This window comes from Phyllobates terribilis, unplaced genomic scaffold (genome assembly GCF_046119375.1).
Source record: "Phyllobates terribilis strain yellow unplaced genomic scaffold, ASM4611937v1 Scaffold_9__5_contigs__length_417890890, whole genome shotgun sequence".
In the NCBI taxonomy this organism is placed as follows: Eukaryota; Metazoa; Chordata; class Amphibia; order Anura; family Dendrobatidae; genus Phyllobates; species Phyllobates terribilis.
In genome coordinates, this window is record NW_027362769.1 from 359233723 (window position 1) to 359249847 (window position 16125).

Genomic DNA, 16125 nt, shown 5'->3' on the forward strand with positions numbered 1-16125 from the left:
ACAGGTTATACATCACTAAGATTGCACATAAGATGGCTGTCAGCCAAGAACAATATTTCCAGATGGACCTCCAAAAACATGCACGATCAGTTTAGCCAAGCATGCATGTGCTCTGTATGTGGAGAGGGAAATGCACTGCTGAGAGATATTGTTGGCAGCAGCTTGTCTCTAGGGAGAAAAAAAAGGATTGTATCTTCAACTTAAAAGTAATGTGTCATCAGATAATGACCTATTGTTTAAATCAGGTTTTCAAGTCAAATTTTTAAAAATGTTAGATATTTATGGAAACCTGAAAAACATATTTATCTACACTCCTCAATATTGAAATTAAAATTCCAAGAAGGAAAGGGATGATTCCGTAATCCTTGGAAGTTGTTCAATGTGACAATGTGGCCCAAAGACTAAAAAACATTGTGCATCCCTGCATTAGATAGTTGACCTGTCCCTCTAAAATTGGTGGGTTTGGCTGACTTCACTCTAATGTGTACAGGAACATTTACACTGACAAGCTGGTGTCTTACACACCTTCAACTGAGTTGTTGACCTCCTGGATGAAGAGCTGCAGTTTCATAACCAGGGTTGCAGCGTGTGCATCCACCTTCCCTGGAGCATCTTTCTGTACGGACTTAAAAGCAGCATTCACCCAATCCTTCACCTCAAAGTCATCGGCGAGGAACCTCGAGAAATCCATCCTGCAGGGAAGGTCAGCTGAGAAAAATAGGAATGTTATTTACACAGTAAAATGCCTTAGGGACTTGGTAAAAATGGAAGGGAGCATTCTAAAATAAGACAAGGAGGAATACGCACCTTCTGTGACCCCCTTTTGCTCCAAAGAAGGAGGCTCAGGTGGTCAGCTCCAGAACAGGAAAAGATGATGCCCCATTCCTCAGCCTCCTGACTGTTGAGGCCAGTGATGGACATTGCTGGAGTCAATGGGAAAAAAGCCTGCCTTATCTTACAAAATACTCAGTAAGTTGACAACCCCTTAGGTTTTTTTTTAAATATTAGTGCAGATACCAGTGATCAAGGAGGGGAGGAAGCTCTCAGAATTGGTGGCAGTCATTCTATTGATAACACTACACTTATCCCCTTCCTAGCCTGATATAGTAGTTAAAAGGTTATTCCCCTCCTCATACAAGGGAATTGTGTAAATACAAGCACTTTTGCAATTTGCTGCTTATTAATATTCTCAGATGTTCTTGAGATATTACCTCTTTTGTATACACCTTGTTGCCTTGGAGACCGACCACCGCTGCCAGACAACAGAACATGCGCTGTGCTCATAAGCCTTTATCTACTGAGCTGTTGACCACTGCTTTGAAGCTGGTCAGGATCCTGACAGAATACTGCTACCTCCATGTCTCATCCAGCTTCAGCACAGCGCTTACAAACTAGACAGCAGCAGGGGTCGGTCTCCTAGGCAACGAGCTGTACACAAAAGAAAAAAGTGTTAATATCTCAAGAACGGCTGCAAAACAAAATAAACAGTAAATTGCAAAAGTGTTTGTTTTTCCAAGCTCTATCCGACAATATCCATCGATGAAGAATAACCCTATAACTAAGTGCAATGGCTTACGTTACCCTGCTGTCCTATTCTGCACCGATGGGATCCACTTTCATTACTGACACAAACTAATTGATGCGCACAAGAACTAATAGTGTGGAGGAGTAAATGTGAGGATTACAGCGTCGCTGCAATGTTCCTCTACTGTCCCATCTTCAGATAGAGCGAGAGACAAAACTGCATGTGAAACATTGGTCTCATGCCCAACAATTCATTGATAGGGGCCATTCCAATAAATACGACCTGCGCAAAAAGGAAAGGCTGGAGAGCTCGTTCTCAGGGCTCCAGAGCAGCGATCTCAGGATTAGTGGGGGTCCAGACCCCCAGCGATAAGCAGGGTAGACCCTACCCTGTGCATATAGGGGATAACATGATTTTAGGGAGTTACCCTTTAATTAGAACAGGGCCAATGCACGATATCCCCCAGGGCAGGTTAGTTATACTGTGGGCAGCTGCATCGGTCGGACACTGTATATGGGGGGCGAAAATGTATTCTGGACACTCAATGTCTTATAAAGAGCACCCACAATACAAAGTATTGCACACCATGCATCGTTTTTTGTTATTCCAGGGACTTGTAGTCCTCCAAGAAGTGACAACATTCAAATAAGCACATTTATACAAAACAAACAGCGCCACATGCGGATACTTACGAGAAAAGAAAGATGCCTAATCCAGACTGCCACTTTGCTTAATCCTTCGGTCTCTGTACACACTGCAGGCACTGCACTTCCGGGTTGGCCACGGGGGGGGGGAGGGGGGAACCATGGTGACACGACGCGTGACGTCCCTTCCGTTGTCCATTCAGTTTATGCATCCCTCGGAACTTATACCGCTGACATTCGTTCCGCTCTAGTTCTCACTGCTGTTTTTGGTTTAGTTCTCGCTTTACTGCTCGTGTCCTGCGGGTGTGACCTGAGGAAAGCCCCTATATTTAGTGCAGAAACACGAGCCTTGTGGTGTGTTCACTCTGCTGTGTGGGGTGCAGAGGAGGACGTGTAGATACACACACACTTTCCTTTGCATTTCTTGTCTATTTAATATTTTTTGGGATAATGTTCCATCCTATAATAGGATAAACATCTGAGGAATAACCAGAGTGTGTTATTTTTTTGTTTATTTCTGTAAGAGCAACACCTTTTCCATTTTTTGTTAAACTTTTTGCCAATTAATAGATTTGTCACAGAACAAGTGGTGTGGCCATTTCTCCAAAATGTCTCAGGAGACATTTGTTGCCATGACAACCACAGACCGCATGTTGCTCATGCTACTGCAAGCTGCCTGCGTGGCCTATATGTGCTCCGTGGGTGCAATGTCTCTGACTTGTCTCACTTTGAGCACATCTGAAACGTCATTGGTTGAGAATGAAAAGCAGCTGCCAGCAGCAGATCTTGATGATTTGCCAAAGTGCATTCAGCGGCAGAACTTTCCTCAGACAACCATTAATGACCTCAGTGATAGCAGCCGAGGCTGGAAGTGCCGGGATTTCTGCTCATACTCTTTAATGAATAAATTGAGATGTTTTCAAAATTTTAAACCCTCACGCCACCCCCAATTTCCATTTCTGCATTTTCCTTTTTCTCTCTCCTTTTTCCCAGAGCCATAACTTTTTGTTTTAGTTTTCTGTCCCCATAGACATATGAGGGCTTGTTTATTTTTGGCAGGACGAGTTGTAGTTTTGAATGACATCATTCATTTTACTACATAATGTACTGAAAATGGGAAAAAAAATTCCAAATGGAAGAGAAATAGTGGAAAAAATGCAATTCTGACATTGTTATTTTTAAAATTGTTTTTACAGTGTATATTTTGTGGTAAAAATAACCTGGCAGCATGATTCTGCTCATCAGTACGATTACGGCGATACCAAAAATGTCCAGTTTTTGTTATAATTATTTTTCTTTTATTGCAGGAGATCGTTGGCTTCAGCTGGAATGGGCGTGATGGTAAGTAGAGTTTAATTTAGAACATTAACCCCTTAAGCCCCGAGGGTGGTTTGCACGTTAATGACCAGGCCAATTTTTTCAATTCTGACCACTGTCACTTTATGAGGTAATTACTCTGGAACGCTTCAACGGATCCCCCTGATTCTGAGATTGTTTTTTCGTGACATATTGTACTTCATGATTGTGGAAAAATTTCTTCGATATCACTTGCGTTTATTTGTGAAAAAAACGGAAATTTGGCGAAAATTTTGAAATTTTCAAAATTTGAATTTTTAAGCCCTGAAATCAGAGAGATATGTCACACAAAAGAGTTAATAAATAACATTTCCCACATGTCTACTTTACATCAGCACAATTTTGGAACCAAAATTTTTTTTTGTTAGGGAGCTATAAGGGTTAAAAGTTGACCAGCGATTTCTCATTTTTCCAACAAAATTTACAAAACCATTTTTTTAGGGACCACATCACATTTGAAGTCACTTTGAGAGGTCTTTATGACAGAAAATACCCAAAAGTGACACCATTCTAAAAACTGCACTCCTCAAGGTGCTCAAAACCACATTCAAGAACTTTATTAACCCTTCAGGTGCTTCACAGGAATTTTTTGAATGTGGAAGAAAAAAATGAACATTTAACTTTTTTCACAAAAATGTTACTTTAGACCCAATTTTTTTTATTTTCACAGGGGTAACAAGAAAAAATGGACCCCAAAATTTGTTGTGCAATTTCCCCTGGGCACACAGATACCCAATATTTGGGGAAAAAACACTGTTTGGGCGCACGGCAGGGCTCGGAAGGGAAGGAGCGCCATTTGACTTTTTGATTGTAAAATTTGCTTGAATAATTAGCGGACGCCATGTTGTGTTTAGAGAGCCCCTGTGTGCCCAAACTTTGGAGCTCCCCCACAAGTGACCCCATTTTGGAAACTAGAGCCCCCAAGGCACCTTTCTAGATGCATAGTGAGCACTTGGAACCCCCAGGTGCTTCACAAATTGATTCGTAAAAATGAAAAAGTGAAAAAAAAAACACTTTTTCATTTTTGCGAATCAATTTGTGAAGCACCTGGGGCTTCCAAGTGCTCACTATGCATCTAGATAGGTGCCTTGGGGGGTCTAGTTTCCAAAATGGGGTCACTTGTGGGGGAGCTCCAATGTTTGGGCACACAGGGACTCTCCAAATGCAACATGGTATCCGCTAACAAATTGAATGGAAAATCGGCTCAAATTGTTAGCGGACACCACGTTGCGTTTGGAGAGCCCCTCTGTGCCCAAACTTTGGAGCTCCCCCACAAGTGACCCCATTTTGGAAACTAGACCCCCCAAGGCACCTTTCTAGATGCATAGTGAGCACTTGGAACCCCCAGGTGCTTCACAAATTGATTCGTAAAAATGAAAAAGTGAAAAAAAAAACACTTTTTCATTTTTGCGAATCAATTTGTGAAGCACCTGGGGCTTCCAAGTGCTCACTATGCATCTAGATAGGTGCCTTGGGGGGTCTAGTTTCCAAAATGGGGTCACTTGTGGGGGAGCTCCAATGTTTGGGCACACAGGGACTCTCCAAATGCAACATGGTATCCGCTAACAAATTGAATGGAAAATCGGCTCAAATTGTTAGCGGACACCACGTTGCGTTTGGAGAGCCCCTCTGTGCCCAAACTTTGGAGCTCCCCCACAAGTGACCCCATTTTGGAAACTAGACCCCCCAAGGCACCTTTCGAGATGCATAGTGAGCACTTGGAACCCCCAGGTGCTTCACAAATTGATTCGTAAAAATGAAAAAGTGAAAAAAAAAACACTTTTTCATTTTTATGAATCAATTTGTGAAGCACCTGGGGTTCCAAGTGCTCACTATGAATCTAGATAGGTGCCTTGGGGGGTCTAGTTTCCAAAATGGGGTCACTTGTGGGGGAGCTCCAAAATTTGGGCACACAGGGGCTCTCCAAACGCAACATGGTGTCCGCTAACAATTTGAGCCGACAATTTGTTAGCGGATATCATGTTGCATTTGGAGAGTCCCTGTGTGCCCAAACATTGGAGCTCCCCCACAAGTGACCCCATTTTGGAAACTAGACCCCCCAAGGCACCTATCTAGATTCATAGTGAGCACTTGGAACCCCAGGTGCTTCACAAATTGATTCATAAAAATGAAAATGTGTTTTTTTTTTCACTTTTTCATTTTTACGAATCAATTTGTGAAGCACCTGGGGGTTCCAAGTGCTCACTATGCATCTAGATAGGTGCCTTGGGGGGTCTAGTTTCCAAAATGGGGTCAATTGTGGGGGAGCTCCAAAGTTTGGGCACACAGGGGCTCTCCAAACGCAACATGGCGTCCGCTAACAATTTGAGCCGATTTTCCATTCAATTCGTTAGCGGACACCATGTCGCGTTTGGAGAGCCCGTGATGTGCCTAAACAGTGGAGCTCCCCCACAAGTGTCCCCATTTTGGAAACTATACCCCTCAAGGATTTTATTAAGGTGTATAGTGAACATTTTGAACCCAGAGGTACGGCACAGAATTTGTTTACATTAGGTCATCATATTGAATAAGTTGTCATTATTCTTGAGCGCAAGTGCTCGCTACTTGAGTTTGCATCGGGTACTCAGGTATGCACCATGTACAGCGTGTGCTCGAGTGACATGCTCGAGTCCCTGCTCCGCATGTTTCACGGTTATTAGACACCCAAAAAAAAACATGCGGGGATCGCTCGTGCATGGCAGGCAATCCCCGTAAAGTTTTTTGGCCGCGAAGCATATGGGGCGGAGACTCGAGCATGTCACTCAAATACCCACGATACTCAATGCATACCAGAGCACCCGATGCAAACTCAAGTAGCGAGCACTTGCGCTCAACACTAGTCGCCATATCGTCATCTTTTTTTCTTACTTTTGAAAAAAATCCCAACCCCAGCCCTAACCCTAGCCCCAGCACAACCCTAGCCCCAAACCCAGCCCTAACCCTAGCCCAATCCTAACCCAAGAGTTTATTTTTGACGCCGTTCCTTGTGCGGTATAAATGATTAGACGACTTTATTCTTCAGGTCGGTGTGATTACAGCAATGCCAGAATCATATGGGGTTTTTATGACTGACAGCTGTCACACACTAAAAGACGCATTTTTTGTAAAATCTAGTTTTTGCATCGCCATATTTTGAGAGCTATAATTTTTCCAGATTTTGGCAGACAGTCATGTGACGGCTCGTTTTTTGCGGGATGACTTGACGTTGTTATTGGTGCCATTTTCAGGCACGTGACATTTTTTGATCGCTTTCTATTCCGATTTTTGGGAGGCAGAATAAACAAAAACCAACAATTCAGGAATTGTTTTTTTTTTTTTTTTATTCTGTTCCGCGTGTGGTAAAATTGATGAGGTAGCTTTATTCTTCGGGTCAGTACGTTTACAGCGGAACCACATTTGTATCATTTTTCTATGTTTTGGTGCTTATACACAATAAAAGCTGTTTTATAGAAAAAAATATTTTTTAGCATCGCTTTATTCTGAGAGCTATAACTTTTTTATTTTTCGGCTGATGGAGCTGTATGGCGGCTTGTTTTTTGCGGGACGAGATGACGTTTTCAGCGGTACCATTTTTATTTATATGCGTCTATTTGATCGCGTGTTATTCCACTTTTTGTTTGGCGGTATGGTGATAAAGCATTGTTTTTTGCTTAGTTTTTTTTTGCTTCGTTAACTAGTGGGACAGTTTTATAGGTCAGGTTGTTCCGGACGCAGCGATACCAAATATGTGTACTTTTATTGACTTCGTTCGCAGCATCGCAGGGGTTAATGTGCTGGGAGCGGTGCAGGACCGCTCCCTGCACATAGTACCGGGTGTCAGCTGTGACAATCAGCTGACACCCGGCGGCGATCGCGCCCGCACAGCCTGTGTGCGCGCGCGATCGCGATGACGTACTAATACGGGTCTGGCCCTTAAGTCCCAGGGCACAGACGCGTATTAGTACTTCAGATGTTGTTAAGGGGTTAAAGAATTGTGTCTTTATTTCAATTAAAGGACTTTTTTCTGGGTGTTTGTGGTTTTTTTTAACTTTCACTATGGGGTTAGTAATGGGGGTATCTTATAGACGTCTCTCCATTACTAACCTGGGCTTGATGTCAGCTGGCATTATAAGCTGACGTGGGTATTACCCCCTTCCCAGGCTTCAAACATCTGCCCCAGCCGTCTGCTTAACCTCTGCTAGAGGCTAAAATTACGGGGAACAACACTCCAATTCTTTTTTTAATAAATCCTTTATTTTAACACTAAATGACAAGTACAGAAACCAACACTGTCACGGTACTTATTATATATGTGACTGACATGTTTCTATCTATCTATGTGTGATGCTCTATTCTTTCTGTTCAAAATTGTCGGGTACCGGTGTATGCCGCTGATGAATTGCCGGCCGACTTTTTTAAAGAGATGGGTGCATGAAAACAGTATTATTTTTTTTTTATAAATCCTTTATTTTAACACTAAATAACAAGTACAATAACCAACACTGTCACTGTACTTGTTATATATGTGACTGACATGTTTCTATCTATCTAATCTATGTGTGATGCTCTATTCTTTCTGTTCTAAATTGTCGGGTACCGGTTTATGCCGCTGATGAATTGCCGGCTTTTCATGCTTCACTGTGAGCACTGTTCCCATCGATTTTGGCAATCACTATAATTCCACAACCACCATGGCTCTAAATGCTCTAAATAGCACCAAACATGCAGGACGGGGACCCGAGCATCCGCCCCAGCATCTCGAAAGTACTCGGCGAGCTCCGAGCATCTCGAGTACTGAGATGCTCAGGCGAGTACCGAGCAGTGGCGAGCATGAATCAGGACTTTTCTCACCTTTGACTCGGCAAAAACTCTTACTTTCGCTCTTATTCATTCTCGTCTTGACTATTGCAACGCTCTACTAATCGGTCTCCCTCTTACTAAACTCTCCCCTCTCCAATCCGTCCTGAACGCAGCAGCCAGGATCATATTCCTCGCCAACCGCTACTCAGATGCCTCTTCCCTGTGCCAGTCATTGCATTGGTTGCCCATCCAATATAGAGTTCGTTTTAAACTTATCACGCTTACCCACAAAGCGCTCCATGCTTCAGTACCCCCCTACATCTCCTCCCTTGTCTCAGTCTACCACCCTACACGTGCCCTCCGTTCTGCAAATGACTTGAAACTAAAATCCTCCATAATCCGAACTTCCCACTCCCGTCTCCAAGATTCCTCGCGTGCTGCGCCAATTCTCTGGAATGCACTACCCAGGACAGTTCGATTAATTCCCAATACCCACAGTTTCAAGCGAACCCTAAAAACACATTTCTTTAGACTGGCGTATCACCTAAACACACTCTGTCCATCCCAGCTTTCCCCCATATTAAAATCTTCTTCAACTTCGGGTTCAAACCAACCATGCACATAAAAGCCTCTGTCAGGACTGCACACATACTGGCTGGCGACCAGTCCATGTATTATTATTTATCCTATTCAGTAAATCAAGGCTGCATTATACAATATATGTACTTTTTACCTTTTGTGTCTCCCCCACTTCCTCATAGACTGTAAGCTCGCGAGCAGGGCCCTCACTCCGTTCGATATGAGATATGCTTATTCTGTATTGTCTGTATAAGTCCCCCCTAAAATTTGTAAAGTGCTGCGGAATATGTTGGCGCTATAAAAATAAACTATTATTATTATATTATATTATTATGCTCGCTCATCACTAGTGTTTACACTGTACCACTGTCACGTGTGAGGTGATCTGTAGTGATGAGCGAGCACTAAAATGCTCGGGTGCTCGAAGCTCGAGTCGAGCAACGAGCCCAATGTAATTCTATGGGAAACTCGAGCATTTTTCTGGCGGTCCCCCCCGGAGGTCTGCAGAAGGTCAAAAATTGCCCAAATCGATGGGAACAGTGCTCAATTAAACGGCAGACAGGCAGGGTATATAGGAGGGTGCATGAAAAACATAGCAGGGCACTTGGAACACACTAGTGCCCTCCGATTTTCATGCACCCATCTCTTTAAAAAAGCCAGCCAGCAATTCATCAGCGGCATACACCGGTACCCGACAATTTAGAGCAGAAAGAATAGAGCATGACACATAGATTAGATACATAGAAACATGTCAGTCACATGTATAATAAGTACAGTGACAGTGTTGGTTACTGTACTTGTCAGTTAGTGTTAAAATAAAGGATTTATTAAAAAAAAAATTGGCGTGGGGTTCCCCGTAATTTTAGTCTCTAAGCAGACGGCTGGGGCAGATGTTTGAAGCCTGAGAAGGGGGTAATACCCACGGAGCTTCCCAGGCTACTAATATCAGCCCCCAGCTGAATACCTAGCCTTTACTAGCTATTAAAATGGGGGACCTACAGAAATCTAATTCTTACATCATCCTAATCAATCACCACTTGTAACCTGCGTCTTTATTAGTGAAAGGATTAGTGTGCGGTTATTACTTCGATGTGAGAATTGGAGAACCAGTGATTTGACTGATGATAGAGTAGACCCTGTACAGCTCCGTGTACTGGTGACATAGAAGAACAGTGACGACGGCGGCTCCTGCTGTAGAAGCCGCATGTAGACATGGTGTGACCCTGTGCCAGTATCCGCAGCCAGAAAAGAGTGTGAACAGAGACCCTGCCCCTCTTTTTGAGGGCGGGATTAATGGGCGTTGGGATGATTTTGGGAATAATGATTGGTCGCGGATATCACACCTGTTTTGGCGGCTCATGTTAATTTATGATATTATCAATGCAGTGCAGGGGGCGTGTTCACATGACGCGGTAACAGGAGCAGAGGAGTATAAATATCCCGCTCTCTCCGCTCCTCTCATCACTTCTGTTCTCCTCTATACAGAGCTATGGCCAGAACTAAGCAGACCGCTCGTAAATCCACCGGAGGGAAAGCTCCCCGCAAGCAGCTGGCCACTAAGGCCGCCAGGAAAAGCGCTCCCGCCACTGGCGGAGTGAAGAAGCCTCACCGCTACCGGCCAGGGACAGTCGCTCTCCGTGAGATCCGCCGTTACCAGAAGTCCACCGAGCTGCTGATCCGTAAGCTTCCCTTCCAGCGCCTGGTGAGAGAAATCGCCCAGGACTTCAAGACCGATCTCCGCTTCCAGAGCTCGGCCGTCATGGCGCTGCAGGAGGCCAGCGAGGCTTATCTGGTGGGGCTGTTTGAGGACACAAATCTGTGCGCGATCCACGCTAAGAGGGTCACCATCATGCCCAAAGACATCCAGCTGGCCCGCCGGATCCGTGGGGAGAGAGCTTAGATCCGTCCTACACGTCTGACTATAACAAAGGCTCTTTTCAGAGCCACCAAATCCTCCATAATAACGAGCTGATCCCTCACATCTGCTTCATATTCTGCTAAGTGTTCACTTGTGCTCAGTAACATCAGGGGCGCTCAGTTCTCTGCTCAGTCTAATTGGTATCTGGGGGGATTATTCCCTTCATTTCTGTTATAAGGGTGTGTAGAAATGATCTGATGACTACACGAAGTACATTCTACTCATTCAACCACTTAATATTCGTATCCCCACTAGTTTTCGCACCGATCCTGCCGCACATCCAATAATATCAGCTTTATATAATGTATTAGGAGCCTGGACTGTGTTTTGAAGGAATAAATGCGCAGATTTCTTGGTGTATATGATGCGATCATTATAGGACGTCCATTATCCAGCGCTATCTCCTGTGAACACTCGCTGACTCCTATCAGCCGCACGGGTCTGATCCTGAAAACGCATCAGGATTAAGAGACTAATATCCTCTGCAGCTCTGTAGTAGGTTTATCTAGATAATATTAACCGACATTTTATAAAATCCCCGCCTCCTTCTTTCAAAGTTCTCTGTAAACTGCAGTATCTCGTTTCTTTATATTCCCGGCACTCGGAATATTGCTGGTGTGATGGAGTCACCATTGTTAGAATCAGTTCTGCACTTTGTATTATAGAAAGCGGATACTGTTCCCTCGATCCTGGAAATGATAGAAATTCCTGTATGGAACCAAGAGACCATTGATCGCTCAACACAAGCAAATTTCCTGATATCCGACCGTCCTGAAACCACGTGATCCAGAAGGACAAAGAACAGAAAAAGCCATCAGCCCCTGAGCGGGAACTTCCTATTCGGTAACTATTAACATTAGCTCCTCCCCTTCCTCTGCTGATTGGCTGAACACAGGACGTTAGGGAGTTTGAATTTCCCGCTCCTTGTAGTTTCCGCAGCTTCTACATGTAATTGTGTTACTACTTCTGCTGTGAAGAGAAGTGTCCGGTCTATAGATAAACTCCACTGAGCACATTCATGTAGTCACCTTCCAGATCACAGTGTATTCTCCATTGGATATGGGACCACTGGAATGAGAATCAATCAGCTGCTCAGTGATTATGTTATTTATACGGTTCCTTTTTTATTTGCCCAATCTGAGCTGTTGTCTTTATCTTCTACAGGAAGATAACAAATGTTCTCTAAGTGCAAATCCTCAAATGAAGAAACAAGTGATATCTGAGTTTTATGATCTTTGTCAATTACAATACAAGTGTTATTAGGAGAAAGTAAATATTGTCATTTCTGATGAGCGGAAAATCCCAGTGGTGGCAAAATATTAAGTATCTGAGCAGTGCTGCTGACCGCGGCTTCCTCCCTGCACTGTCCTTAGAAGAGGCAATAATCCTGGCTGCCACAATCCTCCTCTGATCGTGTCCAGGCATGGTCACATGCTGCTGCTCCTGGCAAATCACCGCACCCCAAGAGCAATTCTATCAGAAGTGACAAGCCCGTTTTGGAAACGTCACAGAGCTCAGTCAGGATCCTATAGATTAGTCACCGGGAGCAGCCAGAATGTCACATGTATTAATACATGTAGATTGTACAGAATGAAGCCATGGCAAGGGATGATGAGGGGAGTAGTAAGATGCGGAAATGACCATGGAGATGTGAATAGCATGGTAGGAATATGCTGGTATGATGGAAGTGGGGGTTAATCACTGTCAGTGCCGCTATCTGTATATTCAGCAGTGATCTGATGCTTCTACTCAGCTTCATCTCACTTGCAGGAGGTTGGTGTCGTGTCTGCCCTTTTATTTATGGACTGTATCTGACACATTTCTCATCACAGGGAAAAGATATATATTAGACGCTGCGGAAACTGCACAATGAGCGGGAAATTCAAACTCCCAAACAGTTCAGTGTTCAGCCAATCAGCAGAGGAAGGAGGAGCTAATGTCGATTCTGTAAGACCCGCCCTGGAAACGCGGCATCTCTGCAGTCTTCTCTCCGGTCCATCTATACGCTATATAATAGAAGAGTCGTGCGGGTTAGTCATATTTTCCTGCTGACTATTTGGAAGATGTCTGGTCGCGGTAAAGGAGGGAAAGGTCTCGGGAAGGGCGGTGCCAAGCGGCACAGGAAGGTGCTCCGTGATAACATCCAGGGCATCACCAAGCCTGCCATCCGCCGTCTCGCTCGCAGAGGAGGCGTCAAGCGCATCTCCGGCCTCATCTATGAAGAGACTCGCGGTGTCCTGAAAGTCTTCCTGGAGAACGTGATCCGTGACGCCGTCACCTACACCGAGCACGCCAAGAGGAAGACCGTCACCGCTATGGACGTGGTGTACGCGCTCAAGCGCCAGGGCCGCACTCTCTACGGCTTCGGAGGTTAATTGTATTCTCTGCTCCATCCTGACAACCCAAAGGCTCTTTTCAGAGCCACCACATCTTCTAAGTGAGAGGCTACAATCTCCTGTTGCTGTGCCGGGAGCTGATCTCTACTGTGCACTGGTGATCTCTGTATTCTGGCTGGTAGATCGCTCAGGTGTCCGGTTTGGGTGATGTGATGTGTCTTCTTATGGATCTATAACAAATATTACACACGGTGGATGCGGGGGAGTGGTGATACATATAGCTCTGTGCACACAGCTCATACCCTGCTGTGATGCGATTATTACAGAACAGAAATCCAAGTCTTGCCATGAGATGAATGTGTTGATTCTGCTACATGATATTTTTTCAGATCAGTGTAGGATGCAGCGAATATTCACTGCATGAGGCAGCTGGATAGATGGCCGCCCTGTGTACCCGGTATGTAGACTCCAATGTGATGACCGCGGATCTGTTTAGCCAATGAGTAGTAACCAGATATAGGGGTTTCCTCCTCCGTTTAACTCCTTAGTGGCCGTGTGACTGCTGATCACACACATGCTTTACTCAAGCGGCTCCTTCCCCCACTACAGACCCGCAGCGCTCACATCAGGCTCCTGGTAGAACATGAGACTTGTCTTAGTCTGTGGTGGGATCGGAACCGACACCACAGGGAATCCGCAAAGAATAATACGCGGGTGAGTGAGGAGCCTCCTGCACGTGTAGATGGAGCGGAGAAGCATCAGATCACTGCTGAATATACAGATAACGGCACTGATTGGAATTAACCCCCTCTCCCCCTACATGAGGATTGTGTGGAGCGCAGAAAACCCAAGCAAAGTAATCGTCCAATTTATAGGTTTTGTGGAATAAAAAACATAATGACTGGACTCCATGCTTAATCTTCCCCTACGGAAATATTTACCAGTCATCCCTTGTACACTGCTGAATATACTAGATCACTGCACCATCACCACACCAGTAACATGTAGCAGGATCTACCTGTGCATTTAATGCTTCTACTCTATAGTAAACAATGTATCGTGTAGTTCTATCTGACGCTGCAGGCGATGGTTCTCTTATCCACCAGCGGTGCCGGCTCTGATGAGGAGGATGTGGTGGCTCTTAGAAGAGCCTTTGGTTGTTCGGACAGATGTGGAGGAGCGGCGCTCACTTGCTCTTGCTCGCCTTGCTGCTCTCGGTCTTCTTGGGCAGCAGCACGGCCTGGATGTTGGGCAGGACGCCTCCCTGGGCAATGGTCACCCCACCCAGCAGCCTGTTGAGCTCCTCGTCATTGCGCACCGCCAGCTGCAGGTGACGGGGGATGATGCGGGTCTTCTTGTTGTCCCGGGCGGCATTGCCGGCCAATTCCAGGATCTCAGCAGTCAGATACTCCAGCACAGCGGCCAGATAGACCGGAGCGCCGGCGCCGACTCTCTCGGCATAATTGCCCTTGCGGAGAAGCCTGTGCACACGGCCGACTGGGAACTGGAGTCCTGCCCGGGATGAGCGGGTCTTTGCCTTAGCACGGACTTTGCCTCCTTGTTTGCCGCGTCCAGACATCGCTGTAATCTTCTCCAAATAGTCAAAAGCACAGAAAGAACTGAACTCTAGAATAATGCCCCTTCTGGCTCCTCAGTCGCTTTTTATCCGCTGCTGCCCCGACCTCCTACCTTATCATTGGATGGATCTGAAGCCGCCAATGGAGAGCAGACGTGTGGAAACACCAATAAGACTCAGCGGGCGAAGCTTACACAGGTCACATGACTTTCTTACCCAGTAGGAGAGGAGCAGGCAGCAGTGCTCATTTGCATGTGTGGCTATAAATACCGCTGCGCTGCAGGAGCAGGAACATTGTTCTCTCTCCTCGGAGTTGTGATCGCTGTATACTCACCATGCCTGATCCCGCCAAGTCTGCGCCAGCGCCCAAGAAGGGCTCCAAGAAAGCCGTCACTAAGACTCAGAAGAAGGACGGCAAGAAACGTAGGAAGAGCAGGAAGGAGAGCTACGCCATCTACGTGTACAAGGTGCTGAAGCAGGTCCACCCCGACACCGGCATCTCCTCCAAGGCCATGGGCATCATGAACTCCTTCGTCAACGACATCTTCGAGCGCATCGCAGGGGAATCCTCCCGCCTGGCTCACTACAACAAGCGCTCCACCATCACCTCCCGGGAGATCCAGACCGCCGTGCGCCTGCTGCTGCCCGGAGAGCTGGCCAAGCACGCCGTGTCCGAGGGCACCAAGGCCGTCACCAAGTACACCAGCGCCAAGTGATCTGCTCCGTCTGCTGCTCCGCTATCACCCCAAAGGCTCTTCTAAGAGCCACCACCCCGTCTACATCGGAGCTGTGGCTGCTCCTGTGTCCTCTGCCGTCTACATCGGAGCTGTGGCTGCTCCTGTGTCCTCTGCCGTCTACATCGGAGCTGTGGCTGCTCCTGTGTCCTCTGCCGTCTACATCGGAGCGGTGGCTGCTCCTGTGTCCTCTCCCGTCTACATCGGAGCGGTGGCTGCTCCTGTGTCCTCTCCCGTCTACATCAGAGCTGTGGCTGCTCCTGTGTCCTCTCCCGTCTACATCAGGGCTGTGGCTGCTCCTGTGTCCTCTCCCGTCTCCATCAGAGCTGTGGCTGCTCCTGTGTCCTCTCCCGTCTCCATCAGAGCTGTGGCTGCTCCTGTGTCCTCTCCCGTCTCCATCAGGGCTGTGGCTGCTCCTGTGTCCTCTCCCGTCTACATCAGAGCTGTGGCTGCTCCTGTGTCCTCTCCCGTCTACATCAGAGCTGTGGCTGCTCCTGTGTCCTCTCCCGTCTACATCAGAGCTGTGGCTGCTCCTGTGTCCTCTCCCGTCTACATCAGAGCGGTGGCTGCTCCTGTGTCCTCTCCCGTCTACATCAGAGCGGTGGCTGCTCCTGTGTCCTCTGCCGTCTACATCAGAGCTGTGGCTGCTCCTGTGTCCTCTGCCGTCTCCATCAGAGC

The 16125-nt window shown here is 46.3% G+C and overlaps 5 protein-coding genes across 5 annotated transcripts in view; 3 read left to right on the top strand and 2 right to left on the bottom strand.

Annotated features, from left to right (window-relative positions):
• Positions 1-2326, bottom strand: part of COG7 (component of oligomeric golgi complex 7) — a 43025-nt gene extending 40699 nt beyond the window's left edge. Inside the window, exons 1-2 of the mRNA XM_073648161.1 lie at positions 2218-2326; positions 526-708 (exon numbers count right to left, since the gene is read on the bottom strand). Coding sequence (XP_073504262.1) covers positions 526-691 — 166 coding nt within the window. The 5' untranslated portion in view covers positions 692-708; positions 2218-2326. The remainder of the gene's footprint in view (positions 1-525; positions 709-2217) is intronic.
• Positions 2327-10368: 8042 nt separating this feature from the next.
• Positions 10369-10783, top strand: LOC141161010 (histone H3). The gene has a single exon (XM_073645804.1). It carries the CDS (start codon positions 10373-10375, stop codon positions 10781-10783), a length of 411 nt encoding a protein of 136 aa, XP_073501905.1. The 5' UTR covers positions 10369-10372.
• Positions 10784-12864: 2081 nt separating this feature from the next.
• Positions 12865-13176, top strand: LOC141161359 (histone H4). The gene has a single exon (XM_073646166.1). It carries the CDS (start codon positions 12865-12867, stop codon positions 13174-13176), a length of 312 nt encoding a protein of 103 aa, XP_073502267.1.
• A 1049-nt stretch (positions 13177-14225) lies between these two features.
• Positions 14226-14716, bottom strand: LOC141161011 (histone H2A type 1-like). Its single transcript, XM_073645805.1, has one exon. The coding sequence runs from the start codon at positions 14714-14716 to the stop codon at positions 14324-14326; it is 393 nt and encodes a 130-aa protein (XP_073501906.1). The 3' UTR covers positions 14226-14323.
• A 285-nt stretch (positions 14717-15001) lies between these two features.
• LOC141161012 (histone H2B 1.1-like) lies at positions 15002-15481 on the top strand. The gene has a single exon (XM_073645806.1). The coding sequence runs from the start codon at positions 15049-15051 to the stop codon at positions 15427-15429; it is 381 nt and encodes a 126-aa protein (XP_073501907.1). The 5' UTR covers positions 15002-15048; the 3' UTR covers positions 15430-15481.
• The last annotated feature ends 644 nt before the right edge of the window (positions 15482-16125 follow it).

Bases quoted from the DNA above. Each gene is read 5' to 3' on its own strand.
- LOC141161010 (XM_073645804.1), top strand. From the start codon at position 10,373: ATGGCCAGAACTAAGCAGACCGCTCGTAAATCCACCGGAGGGAAAGCT.
- LOC141161359 (XM_073646166.1), top strand. From the start codon at position 12,865: ATGTCTGGTCGCGGTAAAGGAGGGAAAGGTCTCGGGAAGGGCGGTGCC.
- LOC141161011 (XM_073645805.1), bottom strand. From the start codon at position 14,716: ATGTCTGGACGCGGCAAACAAGGAGGCAAAGTCCGTGCTAAGGCAAAG.
- LOC141161012 (XM_073645806.1), top strand. From the start codon at position 15,049: ATGCCTGATCCCGCCAAGTCTGCGCCAGCGCCCAAGAAGGGCTCCAAG.